Here is a 19,375-nt window from a genome sequence, read left to right as displayed (position 1 = left end):
GCCAATGTGTGAAAATCCAGGACAATCTGAAGATTATAATCACTCTCAATTTCAGTTTGGAACCTAATCTTATTCCTGTAGGTTAGGTTTCATTAAAAAAAAAAAATTCCACAAATCAAAATGTTTTTTCAACCAGGTATCTTTCACAGCTATGAAAATACCTACTTTTCTCTCAGTGAATAACATTTGCTAAAATGAATTTGTTTCCCCAGAGCAAATCTTTGCCGATTAAAATGCTTAAATTTATACCCTAAGCTTCCTTCTCCCCTAAGAGTATGCATCACTGTTACAGGAGGCCTCAGCAGAGTGAAACAAAAAACAAGGTAATTTTCTATGGTAGCAAATGTCCTCGACATCATCAAGAGAATTACAACCTTTTTTTTTTGTTTGTTTGTTTGTTTGAGATGGAGTCTTGCTTTGTCAACAGGCTTGAGTGCAGTGGCACGATCTCAACTCACTACAACCTCTGCCTCCAGGGTTAGTGTTTCTCCTGCCTCAGCCTCCCGAGTAGCTGGGACTACAGGTGTGTGCCACCACACCCAGCTAATATTTTCATATTTTAGTAGAGACAGGGTTTCACCATTTTGGCCAGGATGGTCTTGAGCTCTTGACCTCATGATCCACCTGCCTCAGCCTCCCAAAGTGCTGGGATTACAAGCACAAGCCACTGTGCCTGGCCGAGGAATTACAACTTTTAAGAATGAAGAGATTTCAAAAGATGCAATGGAGAGACTACCTCTACATTCTTGTAAGTTGCAATTCTTCTTATAGTTACGTAGAAATGAACATTTATTTCCTCTTTTGTTTTCTGATTACACTACAAAACATCCACTTGTAGAAGAACTAGTATCAAAGGCTGAGCACAGCTGCCTATTAATAAGAAACAGTATAAAACAGTTACTTTGGTTCTAAAATAACTTCTCTATTAAAAAAACTAATCATTTCTACATTTGGAAAATGTTTGTGTTAATTAGTTTTCTGTGATAAGATGTTCTTATACTGTAGTATTTTCATGTGTAACTTTTACACTTGGCGGGGCATTTTAGCACATAAGGTTACTGTCGTTTGGTATGGCTGGTGCAGAGTATGTGGCGGCCTGTTCTTAGAGTGAGTGCCAAGAACTTGGCAGAGGTCTCTGGACGGGTACATGTGAAGCGAAGCTGGTCAACAAAGTAGACAAGCTCAACGACACATTCATCTCTTCACTGTGTTTTATGTTCGGTTTATTTTTAAATTTTTTACTATTTCTTTCTGTCTTGGAGTGGTTCCTTAAGAGCTCTGAAAATCAAAGGGGAGCAGAAAATACTCAAAGTGAGCTTCAAGTTCACACTTAGTGGTATTGCTATATAATAGGACTGAGCTAATGGCAGAAGAGTAAGGGGTGTTTTGGATAAAAAGGACTTGAGCAAAGAAGGTATAAAATGATAGCAAGATGACGGTCCTTAGAAGTTTGCTATACCTTTTGCAGCTAATCCAATCATGGAATGTTGCAATCAGAACAACAAAAGAACTAGACAATATCAAGATAGTTTACAGAGTCACCCATAACACAGATTATAATTTTAGCAAAAAGGTAGGCTTCCTGCATAGGCACTCTTTTGCCTGTTCTTGTTGCCCAGGCTAGAGTGCAGCAGTGCAATCTTGGCTCAATGCAACCTCCGCCTCCTGGGTAGCTGGGATTATAGACATCTGCCACCATGTCTGGCTAATTTTTCTGTTTTTAGTAGAGACGGGGTTTCACCATGCTGGTCAGACTGGTCTTGAACTCCTGACCTCAGGTGACCCACCTGCCTTGGCCTTCTAACGTGTTGGGATTACAGGCATGAGCCACTGTGCCCAGCCTTTTTTGCCTTTTAAAACTGAACTTCTAGCCATGTAAAAGCAGTGATGAATGAATCTTCTAGTAAATTTTGCTGTTTATATATTTATATATCAAGGCCAGTACAATCCCAGGGATTTTAATCCTAGACCATAATCAAACTAACCCTGATTAAAGAGAGCCTGTTACTGAGGCAACAGAAGTGAATTATTCCCTTTCACTGCTTCAAGTCTTAGCTCTTACACGAAGATGAGCAGTGGGATTTCATGCTTTAGTAAATTTAGATTCTGTTTCAGTAAATAGCTCAAAAAAGCAAGTAAATGGACACTGAAACATCTGTTAAACAGCTGAGCTGGGCGTGGTGGCTCACCCCTGTAATCCCAGCACTTTGGGAGGCTGAGGCAGGAGGATCCCCTGAGGTTGGGAGTTCAAGACCAACCTTACCAACATGGAGAGCCCTTGCTCTACTAAAAATACAAAATTAGCTGGATGTGGAGGCAGACACCTGTAATCCCAGCAGTTCAGGAGGCTGAGGCAGGAGAGGCACTTGAACCTGGGAGGCGGAAGTTGCGGTGAACTGAAACGGCGCCATTGCACTCCATAGGAAAACACCTAAAAGAATAAGATTAGGGCCAGGTGTGGTGGTTGGCCAGGCACAGTGGCTCATGCCTGTAATCCCAGCACTTTGGAGGTCAAGGCAGGTGGATCACTTGAGGTCAGGAGTTCGAGACCAGCCTGGCCAAAATGGTGAAACCCCATCTCTACTGAAAATACAAAAATTAGCTGGATGTGCTGGTGTGTGCCTATAGTCTCAGCTATCTGGGAGGCCAAGATGGGAAGATCACCTGAGCCCAGGGAGTTTGAGACTGCAGTGAGCCAAGATCATGCCACAGCACTGCAGCCTGGGTGACTCTGTTTCAAAACAATCAAACAAACAGATGAATATATATACACTGCAATATTATTCAGCCTTAAAAAGAAGGAAATCAACATGGATAAACCTGAAGGACATTATGTTAAGTGAAATATGCCAGACATGGAAAGAAAAATACTGCATGGTTTCACTTACATGGGTAAGCTTAAAAAGTTAAACTCACAAAAGTAGAGAGTAGAAGGGTGGTTGCCAGGGGCTGCAGGAAATGGGGAGATGCTGGTCAAAGGGTACAAAGGTTCAGTTATGCAAAATGAAAAAATCCTGAAGATCTAATGCACATCATGGTGATTACAGCTAATAATATTGTATCTTATATGTGAAATCTGCTAAGAGAGACAATATCCCATGGTCTACCTTAAATATATACAATTTTTATTTATCAAGCATATATCAATAAAGCTGTAGCTGAAAAAGGCTTCAAAGATTATTCTGACAGCCTCTATCAGCAGCTGAGAACAATCACTATAAAGGGAAGGCAGGGTAGTTCCTCTTTGAACCTTGCTGTTCAGCATGGCCCTCAGATGGGTACTACTTGAGGTCTGTTAGAAATGTAGAACTGAGGGACACACAACTTACCTAGTAAATCATAATCTGTATTTTATTGCTTTGAATGGAGTCTAACTCTGTTGCCCAGGCTGGAGTGTAGTGGTGCTATCTTGGCTCACTGCAACCTCTGCTTCCCAGGTTCAAGTAATTCTCCTGCCTCAGCCTCCCAAGTAGCTGGGATTACAGGCATGCACTATCACACCTGGCTAAGTTTGTATTTTTAGCAGAGATGGGGTTTTGCCATGTTGGTTGGGCTGGTCTCAAATGCCTGACCTCAAGCAATACACCGCCTCAGCTCCCCAAAGTGCTATGATTGTAGGCGTGAGCCACCGTGCCCAGTGTAATGTATATTTTAGTAACATCTGATTCGAAAGCATTAAGGTTGAGAAACACTATTGTAGAACAGTGTTTTTTTTTTTGGGTTTTGTTTTGTTTTTGAGGCAGGTTCTTGCTCTACTGCATAGGCTGAATTATAGTGGCATCATCTTGGATCACTGCAGCCTCCATCTCCTGGGCTCAAGTGATCCTCTCCCTTCAGCCTCCCAATTAGCTGTAACTATAGGCACGCACTACTATGGCCAGCAAATTTGTTAATTTAAATTTTTATAGAGTTGGGGGTCTTGCTATGTTGTCCAGGCTGGTCTTGAACTCCTGGGCTCAAGTGATCCTCCTGTCTTAGCCTTCCAAAGTACTAGGATTACAGGTGTAAGCCACTGTGCCTGGCCAAACATATGCTACTGTTTAAAGCACTGGAACACCTTCTTCAAGCAAACTCTTACACGGAACCCCTCTAGTATATAAAATAGATAAAAGCATCACTATGCTAATTGATGAAGATATTAAGCATCTCTGCTTAGTATGTACTGGTCCTCTATCACATCCTATCAATTTGGAAACCACTGTTTTACTATATAAGTTGAGAAGACAATGCTCTGTTTGTATGCCACTGATTTAAAAGTAAGACTTACAGATTACATCCATAACGATCTGTACAGGATCACATCCGTAAGCCCTACTTTTTAATCAGTGGCATGCAAACAGTTCTGCCAGCATAGATAGTTTTACTGAGCATTCACTAAATGCCAGTCACTGTTCTATTTTACCTGGTTAAGTTTATTCAATCATGGCAACTTTTAAGGTAGGTGCTATTAAGTATTTTTGTTTAGGACGGAGTCTCGCTCTGTCACCTAGGTTGAAGTGCAGTGGTGTGGTCTCAGCTCACTACAACTTCCACCTCCAGGATTCAATTGATTCTCCTGCCTCAGTCTCCTGAGAAGCTGGGATTACAGGCACCTGCCACCACGTCTGGCTTTTTGTATTTTTGGTAGAGACGGGGTTTGCCGTGTTAGCCAGGCTGGTACCTGACCTTTGATCTGCCTGCCTCAGCCTCCCAAAGTGCTGGGATTACAGGCATGAGCCACCACACTCAGCCATCATTAAATATTAAAATTTCTCTTTTAGTTTTTTTTCCCCCAGGATCAAAGATCATGATCAAAATCTTCATGATGTGCTCTGCAACAGCTTCCAATCACCTCCTTTTTTTTTTTAAAAAAAGATTATAAATTTTTATGGGTATATAGTAAGGGCAGGCATTGTTTTGTCACTCCTATTTTACAATGTTAGGTAAGGTCCCTAAAGTGTCACAGGCAGTAGGTGGCAGACCTAGGATTAGAACTCAAGCAGATTGGTTTCAGAGTGCTTGGCTTAACCCTTCTACTATTTCCAAGATGGAAGAGATGATCAGCATTACTAAGACAAAAATAAAAGAGAGTCCCGTTAACCTTAAGGTTCTCTTTTTTTTTTTTGAGACGGAGTTTTGCTCTTGTTGCCCAGGCTGGAGTGCAATGGTGTGATCTTGGCTCACCACAACCTCCGCCTCCTGTGTTCAAGTGATTCTCCTGCCTCAGCTTCCCGAGTAGCTGGGATTACTGGCATGTGCCACCATGTCCAGCTAATTTTGTATTTTTAGTAGAGATGGGGTTTCTCCATGTTGGTCATGCTGGTCTCGAACTCCCGAACTCAGGTGATCCACCTGCCTCAACCTCCCAAGTGCTGGGATTACAGGCGTGGGATTACAGGTGCATTACGCGCCTGGCATAACCCTAACATTTTTAATACATTCTGTCCATAACCTGATCTACCACCATCTTAAAGAAAGGATAACTGGACACTTGAAAAAATAAAGGCAAATGTTTACATATGCTATTACCAACCTTTCATACCTTTCATTCTGAAACTTTTGTTCCAAAGCTGGCTTTGACTTTCATTATAACCAGATTTCATTTTGATAAAACAATTTGAGGGAACGACTAAATATGATCCACAAACCTGCAGATCTGATCTAACTTTATTTTCTTGGACATGCTGTTTTCCATCTTTGGGGTATATCACCAGCAAAAAGGCTACTCTATTACAATTTTTCTGCAGTCCAAGCAAATTGAAACAAGTGAGTTAAATATGACAGCCATAATTCCGTTATCAAATACAGAGTTGGAGCAAGACTACCATAAGGCAATCACGGGACCAAAATAATCTGACTTCAACCTACTCGTGTTATTTCCCTCTCCTATGCCGTATGTTCCAGTCACAATAGACTACTCTTGTACCTTTCCATCTCTGTCTTTTTACATCTGGCTTCCTTAGTCTCAAATTTCTTTCTCCCTGATGGTTGATATTCTATTTGTTCTTAAGTTCAGTTGTCACTGTCCATGTGATGTCTTCCTCAAGAGTGACCCAGTTAGAAATAAACATATCCTTCTTGCTATCCTCAGCTCTGTTCATGCTTCATTTTGACCCTAATATCAGGGTTCACTGACAAGTATTTGTGTATGTATATGTCTTCTCCACTAGATACATTCCTTAAAGCCAAACAATCATGTTTAACTGATATCTGCATCTGCCTAGCATTAATGCCTTGCTCAAAGGTAGCATGGAGGAAAAAAGAATTAAAAGGATTATACACAACATGGTTGTAGGCTGACAAATTTCCTTCTATAATTCCTAAGACCTAATAAGAACTGTAGTTAACAGCGATCCCGATTTTCTTTTTTTTTTTTCCCCCCAAAAGGAAGTAAAGTACACTTGGAAGAGGGCCAAGCAGGCAACTTAAGATATCAAGTGTGCCGACCCTAATTTGCTTTTTATTCCGTGGGGCATTTTCAGAATATCCAGCTTCCCAGTATATTCAGAATCACAGCTTCCAAAGGTAACCTGGATTTCAAGAGAGGCCAACTCACAGATGACAGAATGTATGCTCAGAATAAATCTTTCCCCAGTGAGGTACTGCACTTGGATAGCTGACTGAGCAAGGTACACGACCCAGTGTCTCAAATATTATTATGTATGGATTATTTGGATTTAATTCTGTATTGCACTATTATTATATATTGGTACAGTTCAAGATTTGTCTGGATTTCAGTATTTAACAATTACGCCACCTATAGCATGAGTTGTCTTTCCAAGTACTTTTTATTGCATAGGAAAGTATCAAGTGGCTCATTTCCTTAAACTACATACAAACTCATTTGCTTGATTCAACAGGAATGAAACTCAAAAGAGAAGACCCAGAGATAAGTAATCTGTAATAAGTTAAAAGCTCTTTGCTACTAGAATACGGAGAGGAGTCCCTAACCATGGTCAAACTGGTCGGGGTAGGAAAAGTTCTGGCTGGTATCCAGCTCGATACCACCATCCGAAATGCACAGGGATTATGTGTTCGCCTAGTACATATACGCTCAACAGCCAAGATCCTACTGGTGGCCAGGCAAGGTGGTTCACACCTGTAATCCCAACACTTTGGGAGGCCAAGCTGGGCACATTACTTGAGCTCAGGAGCTCGAGACCAGCTGGGCCAACAAGGTGAAAGCCCATTTCTTAAAAAATACACAAATCAGCCAGGCGTGGTGACACACAACTATAATCCCAGTTGCTCCAGAGGCTGAGAAAGAACTGCTTGAACCCAGCAGGTAGAGGTCACACTAAGTCAAGATCTCACCACTGCACTCTAGCCTGGGTGACAAACTAAGACTCCATCTCAAAAAAAAAAAAAAAAAAACAAACAAAACAAAACAAAACAAAAAAAATGATCCTATAGGTGGTTCAGTAAATATAAAATAAACCCATAACAACATTTATTGATCTATGATTTCCTCACCTGTTTATGTCCTTGACTTCTGCCTGGGGCAAACTAAAAACTCCTGGCCCTGGAAATAAGGCAGTCTCCTCTTCACTATTTTTATTTTTCTTAGTGCCCATTTGCTACAGCAAAAGCACTCTCCTTTTAAAAATCCCCTATCCAGAAATACTACTATTTGGATGCCATATGAAAGAATAAAACATTTCTGAATATATTCTATTTGGAAGAAGATCAGATATATACACAAGAAATTTATATTAAAGTCAGATTTTTACCCAAGGGAAAAAAGAAGCAACCAATGACTTCAGAAAATAATGTGCAAATACTAAGTGTCCCAAACTAGTATTTCTCACGGAATGGAAACCTAGCCATACAGAAGTATGTGAATTCTTAATGTCTTCTAGTTCTGCAAAGCCCCAGAAACAGAGACAGACAGCCATGGCTAAGGCATATAACAACAACAACAACAAACCCAAAATGGCTGAGGGATGAAAAGATGCTAACATACTCCACAGCAACACAGAGCTTTGATACCCATGATGTGAGTTTCTAACTCTTCCTCTATTGGAAGCTTTTCTTTCTCTTTGAAGAGGGTATAAGATTTCAAGAGAAAAAGGAAAATCCTGAAATAAAAATGAAACAACCAATTTGTTTTGTTTTGAGACACAGTCTTGTTCTGTCACCCAGGCTGGAGTGCAATGGCGCGATCTCGGCTCATTGCAACCTCTGCCTCCTGGGTTCAAGAGATTCTCCTGCCTCAGCTCCCTGGGTAGCTGGGATTATAGGCACCCATCACCATGCCCGGCTCATTTTTGTATTTTCAGCAGAAATGAAGTTTCACCACGTTGGCCAGGCTGTTCTCGAACTCCTGACCTCGGTTGATCCGCCTGCCTCAGCCTCCCAAAATGCTGGGATTACCAGGCGTGAGCCACTGCACCAGGCAGAACAACTAACATTTTGAGACTGAAGTTTGTGTTTTTTCTTAAGGTCAAGTATACTCTATGGAAAGCATCTATTCAGAAGGTCCCAGTGCAAGATGATGTATCAGGTCATGCTTTAATGCTGAAACATGGCTTTAATGAATGTTAATACTCAGAGTTTCTATTATGAAAGTGACTGAAAAACACTCTTTCAAAGATTAAAAAAAAAATGCAGACCTAGTGCTGCAATATCTCAAGATGTACAATATGTATACATTTCCATCAATGATTAGACATATGGTAAACACTGTGGGCATTGTAATTCTAGGCTCATAATCAAATTCTGTTAGTACTAATCTCCTGGAATGTAGAATATGCTTCATTTGAATAGATAATATTAAAACAAATTAAAAAGGAATAAACTTTAAGAAAATATAATGAAGAACCATTAGTGTAGTATTAAGGAAACTAGACAAGTTTCATTTTAGTTTTTAAAACATATAAATAGCTGCAACATTTTCTGGCTTCAGCATCCAAGATGCATATTATACATATGGCTAAGGAATATCAGCAGTTGTAGAATTCAGGCTTGGAATTTGCATTTCCCTAAATTGGAACTCCCCTTAGAAATGCATCTACAATTAGAGAGGTTCTCAAGCTGCTTGTTTGTGAAACCTACTGTCTAGGTCCATAACCCAAAAATAACTGTTGGATTATAGACAGAGAGGAAGTGATCCTGGTGGGTAGAGTTTACAGCACTTATCCTGAACAAAACTTATCATATTCTGAATTACTTATTTTAGTAATATTTAATAAGAACCTAGAAGTGTGTGAAATACTGAGGGATGGACTAAAATACAGCCTGTATCCAACTTAAACCACCTACACTCACCTTCACCTACCAAAGCTAGGTCATTTGATTGCTCAGTCACATTCCCTTGGAATTTCCCTTTAATATGAATCAACATATAAGACTATAGTCTTGGAAAAGAAATATTATGTCCCTTACTAGTATCCTTGGGATACTGTTTTTTTATAATTGTCAGCAGCTGAAGATCATTACTTTAGCTATACTTTCCCTGCCTCTTGAGGACAAGGAAAGTGCACTTTGCCTAAAAAGAGCCCCACTGCAAGAAAAGTTGCTCATGGTGTTTTGGCTGCTGGCATCATGTCTCAACAGAACACTAAACATATAGGCGTCTTTTTATTTTGGATTACTGCTGTTAGGACATTTAACATAGTTAATATTTACATCAAACACAATGGCTTAATCACCTCTCTTATGGTGACTTACACTCACTCATAAGCACTTCCATCATGTAGGTATAAGTGGCCTACTCATAATACAAACCAGAGAGTTTAGCCTGTCAATAGCATTTGAGAGGCTATGAAACCTAAGACTTAGTGGTGAAACTGACCCCAAAAATCATGTGTTATGTCTCTTGCAAAATAAGTTGCCAGACTATTAAAAGGAATCTGCCACTAAATTCAGATAAACTCACTGTAAAATTCAACAACACAATCCTGGTTTCCAAAAAGCTTGAAAACCTTCTTTACTGTTAGCCTTCATTCCTTCTGTACTGATATGGTCGCTATTGCTTTATTCCTAAATAAGGATAGTGACAGTACAATTTCCACTTACTTATTACTATTCCCAGGTGTAGCAGGGTGAAGGTATTCTCATACATAAAAACATGAGAATATTTATGTACTTCTGACAATCAGGTGCTTTTGCCTCTCAAACTTTCTTTATACAAAGACTTATTCTACTAATTTGCGATTATCTGTTCTCATTTTTGCTCTCATTTCTAGGTATGTGACTCCCTGTCCCTTAAAAAATAAGTCACCACTCAGACAAGAAAGTAAGAAAAAAAGAAGCAATTAAAGAAACAAAAGTTGCCTTGAACAGTTATATCTTATGTATCTACTAACTTATTAGTTGTCAAGCCTGGCTGCATAATAGAAGCACCTCAGGAGTTTTTAAATATCCTAATGCCTAGGCCTCATTTGAAATGTAATAAATAAGAATCTCTGGGAATGGGACTAAACATCCGTATTTTTCAAAATCTTCTCAGGTGATTGCAATATGTAGTCAAGTTGAGAATCACTACATCAACTTAGGTTGAAAAGCTGCTTTCTGTTTTTTTACATAGGGAACTAATCTTATAACTTGCTTTCTATACATAATTTCCGATTCCTAGGCTGTGACTTACTTTAAAATTAAGAAATTTCTTCCCTAGTAAAAGAAGGATGTAAGGGGTGTTCCATTTCATTGGTATAGGGATGGGGGTAGAAGTCCTTTAAACATTCCCCATGCCAGGAACTAATTCTGCTCTGTTTATAGATTGTAAAATCAAAAAAAGGAGTTTTAGAGGCTGTGTGTGGTGGCTCATGCCTGTAATCCCAGCACTTTGAGAGGCTGAGGTGGGTGGATCACTTGAGGCCAGGAGTTCAAGACCAGCCTGGCTAACATGGCAAAACCTCATCTCTACTAAAAATACAAAAGGGAAAAAAAAAAAAAAAAAAAAAAAAGAGCTGGGTGTGGTGGTGCACACCTATAACCCCGGCTACTCAGGAGACTGAGGCAGAATAACTTGAACCCAGCAGGCAGAGGCGGCAGAGTGAGAGACTCTGTCTCAAAAAAAAAAAAGGAAAAACAAAAAGGGAGTTTCGGGGTTCCCATTAAGCAGGACTGACATTAGTCATGGACATCTGATTCCTACAAATTAAATGTCAAGGTATCCTAGTCCCCAAGGTTCCTTCTCCTACCTCCAGCAGGTCTATCATCCTGGTCATCTGGGAGTAGATAAGGACCCTATGCCCTTGAGACTTGAGCCGAGTCAGCAGGACATCAAGGGCATACAGCTTTCCACTGTCAGTGATGAGGCTCTCCTTGCCTGGGGAGAAGAAAAGGAGGGAAGGGGGAAACTGTATTTAATTGAAGCAACAAAATAACTCACTGTAAAGCTTTATGCAACCACAATTATAACCAAGACGCCTGTCATCATGAGATCAAGAAAGTGCTCTAAAGGACGAATCCAAAGCCTTGAAAAGATCAAGACTCCGGCAGTGCCCTGGGAAGAAATACCCGAAGAAGGGAAGTATACATTCCCTGACAACTTCCAGTCAGACATGAGCTCTTAAGGCATTTTAAAGTATCCCTGTTCCACATCCTTACTCAGAGAACACCAGGTATACATGGACATCTATGGGTAACACCTATGTCAATCTGCTGTTAAGTGACCTAAAAATTTTGTTTTTTCTTTGTTCATCCTATCTCTAGATAACTGTTTCTGATAGTTCTGTGATTGTCTACATCCTGAAAACACTGAGAATGTATCCTACTAGTCTTTGGAGAAAAGCAAACAAACATAGCTTTATAATCACTCTTTTTGTCCCTTTTTCAAGATAGGGTCTCACTCTGCCACCCAGGCTGGAATGCAGTGGCACAATCCCAGCTCACTGCAGTCTCAACCTCCTAGGCTCAAGTGATTCTCCCATTCCAGCCTCCTGAGTAGCTTGGACTACAGGTGAGCTACCACACACTGTTAATTTTGTTTCTGTGTTTTGTAGAGCAGGGTATTGCCATATTACCTAGGCTGGTCTTGAACTCCTGGCCTCAAGGGATCCTCCCGCCTCAGCCTCCTAAAGTGCTGAAATTATAGGCGTAAGCCACAGTACCCAGGCCTACTACCCTTAAAAAAAAAAAAAACAAAACCTAGCTCTCTTGGAGGACTGCAAATAGGTTGGCTGGTAAATGTTGTTAACACTAGCTATATATTAATTCAATAAAGACAGCAGGGCTTTTCAGAAAGACAAACTTTGGGTTTCTCTGCAATGAAGCTCCTCTCACTAACTTGTGCTTTCTCTTTCCTCTTCTCACAAGAAAAGCATTTCAGCAATAGATCTTTAGGGAACACTTAACTCACAAATTTTCATCTTATTCAGTCAGTATCATTTAACTCCCATCATATTCAGGAAGTAGGGTTTCCTGTTTGCAGACTGGTCCATAAACATGCCCTGAACAATTGCTGCCATTAAGAGGGGAAAACTTTAGGTTTAAGGGGTTGGGCAACAGTATATGTGAAAGTGGCCATAGGACACAAAAAGGGAGAGAGAAAGGTTGGAGATATTATAGACAACTAACAACTAAAAGTAAAAGAGAAAACTCTTTGGAAAAACACAATGTGCCTCCTCAGTTTCAGGGTTTGAACCTATGGCTTTTCTTCAGAACTAGAGTCTGACTGTTAACAGCAATCCAAAAGTTCAACAGTCATTCTCTGTTCTTGCCACAATTTGCCAAATGCACAATTATTGTATACAAAGAAAAAGAACGGATGTGCTGACAGCTCCATAACAAATCAGCCACTCTGTTTCTGCTACGAAGCCACAGGTCCTGGCTGTTTACTCCTCTGCACTGCAGCCTGCCATTTCCACCTTCGGAATGCTGCCAGGCCATGTCTCCTTCCACCAACCCCTCCCTGACGCTATGGCACACACCTTTGTTCAGTTTCTTTGTTTGGTCCTGTTTAGATTATTGAAATGCTCTTCTTTCTATTGGTCTCCTTACCAACACAATCAAATGACCTCAGCTGGGACAGAACTGACTGCTAAGCCCTCTCCCTGGCACTAGACAAGGAGTACTATATAAATTCCAAGTCTGAGCAGGCAGTAAAGCTTTCATAACAACTTTTAAGGTTTTACTCTTGACGCAATTATCCTTCTCCAGTAATTGCATTCCCTGGGGTTTCTCAATTTTGATAGCTCCTAAACATTCACCACAAAGCTACCAATCAGCTTAAAACATTATATTTTTTCTGTTCTCATTAAAAGCAAAGCAAGGTGAAACAAAAAACCATATATTCTTTAGCCCTTGAGTGAGAGTGGGCAAGTTAAGTTCTTAAGATTTCTGTAGCCTGCTTATTTCCTTCTCCATTTAGATATACTCTCTCAGCACAAATATTAATGCATATACAAATTTGTTTTATGTCTGAATTTTGAGAAACTTCAATTAATTTCAAAATCATGACTCAATGGTTTTCAACAGTCCTGCTTCCCACACCTACTTTACTTTGCTAATCAGAATGAACTGTTCTTAGGATTAGAAAAGTTCAAACATGAAGATGTGCATATTACTTACAAAGAGAAAAATCTGATGTGACTAAAGGAAGCAAGTGGTACCTGCTGTCAGCCTGTTGTCCTGTAGGTGGGGAAGGGAGAAGTGGATGGACTGGACTTTTTTGTACACTGCCCTGAAGGAAAAGGACTACGAAGAAACACTTCAGCAACAGCCTTAAAAGACTTATTAAGCAGTGAACACTAACTATCTGATTTGCTGGTGAGCACGCTAAATGGAGGAAACCAGTCTCTACTCTTTGTCCTTAGTAAGATATGCAGGAAAAACAGGTTTCTTTCTCTGAACACACTAGAGTGACTTCTGGGACTGGCATTTATTAGCCAAGTTTTTAGCAGCCACTCAAGTTGCACTGGACAAGAGCTCCATCTGTTGCTAAGCAGGATATAGAGAGAGAAGGAACACAATTCCCTGGAAATCCAGCTGATTCTGCTAAGTCAAACCTATGCCCAGCCCCTTCTTTAAAACATGAGCTTTATGGATCACTGGGTGTTAAAAATAAATAAAATAAAACAGGAGCTTAAAAAATGTTGAAATGAGCAAACCTATCCTACTCTCTTACAAACTTTCCTTCAATTCTATGACATAATCTTATAATGCCTTCATTTAGATATAGGTTCTTATCATCAACAGTATAAGATCCTGTTCAGAGATAAAAAGAATGTAGCCTATGGCAGTAAAATTAGGGCAAAAGATTAAATAATATCTCCTTTTTCCAAGGAAAGGGGACTTTTAAAGATTTCTGTTGAAACCATGGCGAAGGAATCAAGATGTGAAACCCAGAAGATTTTGGTCAGTCTGTCAAGGCATTAGGAAGCAACCCTTCTCAGGGAAAGAGAAAATGTAGAAGTATAGAGGAAAGAGAGATGAAATAAGGGTTCCAGTGAGACACCCCCAACCCCCGCCCTGTCCCAGCTAGTCTACAGAGCACAATGGGGTGAGGAGCTGGTTGGTTCTCACAGTAAACAGCCAGTGAGGCTGGTGCTTTTTATCGATGCAAAAAGAACTCAGACGCTTCCTGCTATTTAAACAAGGTCCATTTTTCTTTCAAAGAACAGGAAAAGCCACAAGAGATTCCCACAACGCCAGCAATAAGCCATCTACTCCTGTAATGGGAACTTAGGAGCCAGAATGAAGAAGGGAGAAAAAAGAAATAAGGTGCTGTCTTGCTTCTTTCAATACCCATGCTCATCTCTTGTCTGGGATTCTGTGATTTCCTGATTGGCTTGCTTTACACTTTGGTTGCGTCCCTGATTTTCAAACAATATATTTCCACTCACTGCTTTCATGTGCTTTAACTCAGCTACAAGGCCATGTGTAATACTGCTTTCAGATACCCAGAAAGACATCTTGGAGTTCTCAAAGTACTCCTAAGCTACTAACAGGCTGGTGCAAACCCCTTGACACTTGACAAAGTTAATATAAAATGGAAAAACCAGGCCTTAGACATTAGAATCCACTGGAATTCTATCCCTTAGAGACAGAAAAACACCTCTTTTGAGTGCTTAGCTCTAGTTTATTTCCGAGACATGCCAGTAAAAGGAATATAGTCAAAATATCAGAATTTGGACAACTAAAACTAATACTATAGCTCCAAACCACAATTTCAGTTTGCCTGCAGGTGTAAGAAAAGAACGTGAGTCTATGAATTTTCTGTGTTCAGTTTCCTTAAAAGAAGTCTCACTAAAGCAAAGATGAAAACCTAGTTTCCTTTCAACTCTCGACTTTGACCCTAGGGGATCTGGGAATCTGCTAGTATGTTGGCACAGAATGCACTGTTTTTCCTCTTGTTATCATTCAGATCTCTAGTGCTTCATGTAGGACACTGTTTATGCTACTTAAACTAGGCTTTCTGTGAGTGACGACATTCTCATTCATTCCACTGGCAATGGCACAAGACAACCGTACTCATTTGACCTAGACCCTTTCCTACTAATTTTATTTCTACCTTTTTTTTTTTTTTTTAAAAAGAGTGGAATTCCTTTCTCAGCTGTAAGCATGTCAAAGAAACGTATTTAAGCACAAATCTAAAAACATTTGTCTCTCTACTCATCATAAATTACTAATATTCTTACCTATAAATTACTAAAGGCAAAAAAGGAAATGGAAACCTCAAGAACAGTAAATTCCAAATATCTGAAAGGACCACATAGAGTATCTCCCTGGTTTTACCCTTGCCAGAGCAAGGAACATATTCTAAGAGAACTGAGAACTCACCTGGAATCCTGATGAAAGACCAGCCATTCTGAGGCCTGATGCTCCACAGACCTCCGGCTGGCTCTGGGAAGAACTGTGATCGCCGATTCAGCCAGTCTGCAGCCAGTTCAGGGGCCCCATTCAACAAACACTCCTTGGCTGCCAGACTCCCTCCTTCCTTCAGAACTCGCCGTTCATATTCTGCACTTCGGTCATTGCAGTAAGAATCCAATGGCACTGCGGTAACCTGCAGTTAAAGATTCACAGGAGATGACTCTCTCACATTGTCCATATGCACTACGCCTTTTGGGAACCTCAACTTTGAAATCAGACTAATGTGGACAGTTCTTAGGCTAGTGGTTTTAAATATTTATTCTGGCACACTAAGCTGTCCCGAATGAATGACTTAGTGAGCTTTTCCAGATAAAAGTCCAACCTCTTATAACATGAAACATGCAAACAAACTAAAGATTCAAAGAGAGCTGGATTTTGAAGATATACTAGGATACCAGGTCAGCAATAACTTTATTATACGCATGTATATCTGATCACTTTGCTACCTCCCTTCACTACTATTGTTCTTGGCAAAGTCCTCTTAGCCATATCCATCCATGATGGTGATGCCAGAAAGGGAGCTGCAGCTAGTCAGACATCATTTAAAAACTAAAAAATATTGGCCTGGCATTTTTGAAGCCATCTATAATACTTTTGTGGCAAAGCTCCCAAGTTTATCCACCGCGGCAGCCGGGAGTCGAACGTGCGGCCTTGGGCAGTTGAGCACCAAGAGCTCACCAATTGAGCTAACCGGCCGCCCGACAAAGCTCCCAAGTTTATCAACAGCCTTCTCCTCTTCCCTGACCAGGCTGCTGACTGACAAACCCTAATGAAAGAGAAACTTTCTTTCAGTTCATAAACTGGGGAAGAGGGAGTGGGGAGGGTAAGGAAGCAATTGCCAGAGAGTAGCAGATTCATTTCCTGGCTAGGCCAAAGGCTATACACAAATTCCTATCTCACCGCAAGGTGTAACCAAACACTCAGCTGCTGCTCACTCAATGGAGTACAGGGCTCCTGCCAATTCAGAAACAGATTTTATCCTCCTTTGGCTATCTGGGTTTATTCCTACTCTAATAGGCAGTTTTCAGATAGCTGTGATGTCAACTGGTAAGGAGTATGTTGAAGATGACAAGGCTAGATTTTGTTAAAATGTGATTATCTGTCAAGCCCGTGCTGACAAAAATGCTGAAAGCCCAATTCAGGTTGAATATCCCTAATCTGAAAATCTAAAATCCAAAATCCAAAATCCAAAATGCTCCAAAATCTAAAACTTACATGAGTGCCTACATGATGCTCAAAGGAAATGCTCATTGGAGCATTCTGGGTTTGGCATGATTGGATAAGAGATACTCAATCTGCATAAGAATTGCTCAGAAGAACCCTAGAGCTAGACTAAGACATGGGGAGAAACAGCATGAGAAGCAAGGGCCATGGTATAGGAGAGATCAGAATATAAAACACTGGCTTTATCTAGTTAGGTAGTTCTATTATTTTGCAGAAGTTAGGCACTGAGGGAACTGGATCTTGCTATTAACTTTTCTACTTTCACATTGATCAAGCTTTAGGGAAATGGCTGTCAAGTTTTGGTATGCATACAGACCTCCTTTGAAGCGGATTAAAAGTGTAATTTTGATCCAGAAAAACTGTGGGAGGATCTACATTTTCGACAAGCACCCCAGCATCTCAAGTTAAACCCTGAAAAATACTGCCTTGAGGCATATAAACAGCTAGCTGACCATGAGGCTGCAGGTGCCTCTGAAGGGTACCAATGTGACAGAAAGAGCATCATTTACCAATAACCAGAGAATACTCTGGCTTGCAGATTAAGTTGAACTGAGTTTGCTAGGGAGCAGTGCCATCTATGGTCCAGATGCAAAACTACACAGGGTCACAGCAAACTGGGCTTGGAGTTCCAAAACCAGTTCACAACAAAAATAGTTTATCCAAACAGTACTAGAAACTCCTATCACCTTTATCTTCTCCACAAGGAGCTTGTTTTTGGCCGGGCATGGTGGTTCACACCTGTAATGTCAGCGCTTTGGGAGGCCAAGGCAGTGGATAGCTTGAGATCAGGAGTTCATGAATAGCCTGGCCAACAGTTGAAATCCCATCTCTACGAAAAACACAAAAATCAGCCTGGCATGGTGGTGTGCACCTGTAATCCCAGATAGTTGGGGATGCTGAGGCACAAGAATGGCTTGAACCTAGGAGGCAAAGGTTGCAATGAGCCAAGATTGTGCCACTGCCCTCCAGCCTAGGCAACAGAGTAAGACTCTATCTCAAAAAAAAAAAAAAAAAAAAAGGTTAAAAAAGGAGGAACTTGTTTTCTTGCTTCCAATTTATTCATTTTTGCCATTAATACATGAGCATGGGCAAATAAATATGGACCAAAAAAAAAGCAGAACTTATATTGGAATTATACATAAAGACTCTGGACTCATATTCTTGAGATGAAAAGCCAAAAGCTAGAATCTCAGCATGAAAGAACAGAGACACAGGAAGAACGTTTTTTCTGTCTGGGATTCATTTCTAGGCACTCTTATAGTTTAAAAACAAAACATCTTTTTCCAGTTATAAACTTTCATATATTCTTCAATTTCCATTTTGATGATATCCTTCCAGTTCCAGGAATGAATGCTGAGAGGTTTGCAAGACACAGTTCTTAGTGAAATATTTTTCAATGTTTTGAGAGGCTTCTTTGGCCAGGAGCCCAGGATCAAGATATTAATATATGCAGAATCATACAATGTCATGCTGTAAGTATGTAAGCAATGTACTTGTAAGGTACAAAAGAAAGCAAAAATGTCCAATCTACTTAGAATAAATCCTGATTTCTAAGTCGGCTGTATCCCATACAGCCTCTCTCTCTTCTGCTAACCCCAAGTGGCCTTCTGACTTGATCAGAAGCAGGGGGAGATGAAGCATGACATACAATTCTTCCCTCCCCACAAAAAAATGCATACTTGCTCTCATCCTACGTGTGTTGACCCTTTTCTTGCTTCATTTACCTCTGAAACTACGGTACCTTCAGGGGCTGCCTCCTTAAGCATTCAGCGCGTCCTTCCAGAGGACGTGTATGTTCCTGTTCTAGCTGAAGGAAGCGTAACCGCTCCAAGCGCTACAGTATTTTAGTAAGAAGAATTCCCAGAGTCTTAATTTATTAACCCTGCAGAATTATTTCCTCAGCTAACGATAAACGGCTCCGATAATTCCTTCCATAATGGCACAGTTCTTCCTGAACTGACCCTAAAGTTTTCATAGCACGTGTCAGAGAAATTAATTTGCCTAATTCAAGGCCAGGGTTTAGGTTTCAAAGGACATTAGTTTCTCTCTCCCCAGTACAAATGTGGGTTAGAAGTCAATATAAGATAATTAAGGCATCTCATGAAAATTTGCCTTATTCACTGATCTGAATGCCTAGGACTGTTCTGAAAGGTAAAAGATGTGTATTTGTGTATGAAATATTCAGAAATATCTAAACTCTTCTTCCTGTTCTCCTAATCATGGTATACTTACTCCCATTTTCAGGTTTAGCACATGCTATGTAAAGAAACTCTACAAAAAGTGGGGAGGGTAAGTGGGAAAGAAGCAGCCTTTCAGGCAAATGATTAAAGTTTTCTCCTGCTCTTGGCTTGCC

General features: G+C 40.4%; 1 protein-coding gene across 4 annotated transcripts in view; it reads right to left on the bottom strand.

The window, feature by feature from the left end:
• The window catches only part of INO80 (INO80 complex ATPase subunit), a 134,614-nt gene that overhangs the window by 28,113 nt on the left and 87,126 nt on the right, over positions 1-19,375 (bottom strand). For all 4 annotated transcript variants that reach the window (XM_035259798.3, XM_035259801.3, XM_078334318.1 and 1 more), the window contains 2 exons: positions 15,706-15,931; positions 11,124-11,251 (listed from right to left, as the gene is read on the bottom strand). In XM_035259798.3, coding sequence (XP_035115689.1) covers positions 11,124-11,251; positions 15,706-15,931 — 354 coding nt within the window. The remainder of the gene's footprint in view (positions 1-11,123; positions 11,252-15,705; positions 15,932-19,375) is intronic.

The sequence above is a fragment of the Callithrix jacchus genome, chromosome 8 (assembly GCF_049354715.1).
Source record: "Callithrix jacchus isolate 240 chromosome 8, calJac240_pri, whole genome shotgun sequence".
Classification (NCBI taxonomy): domain Eukaryota; kingdom Metazoa; phylum Chordata; class Mammalia; order Primates; family Cebidae; genus Callithrix; species Callithrix jacchus.
This window is presented reverse-complemented; position numbering and strand designations above follow the sequence as displayed.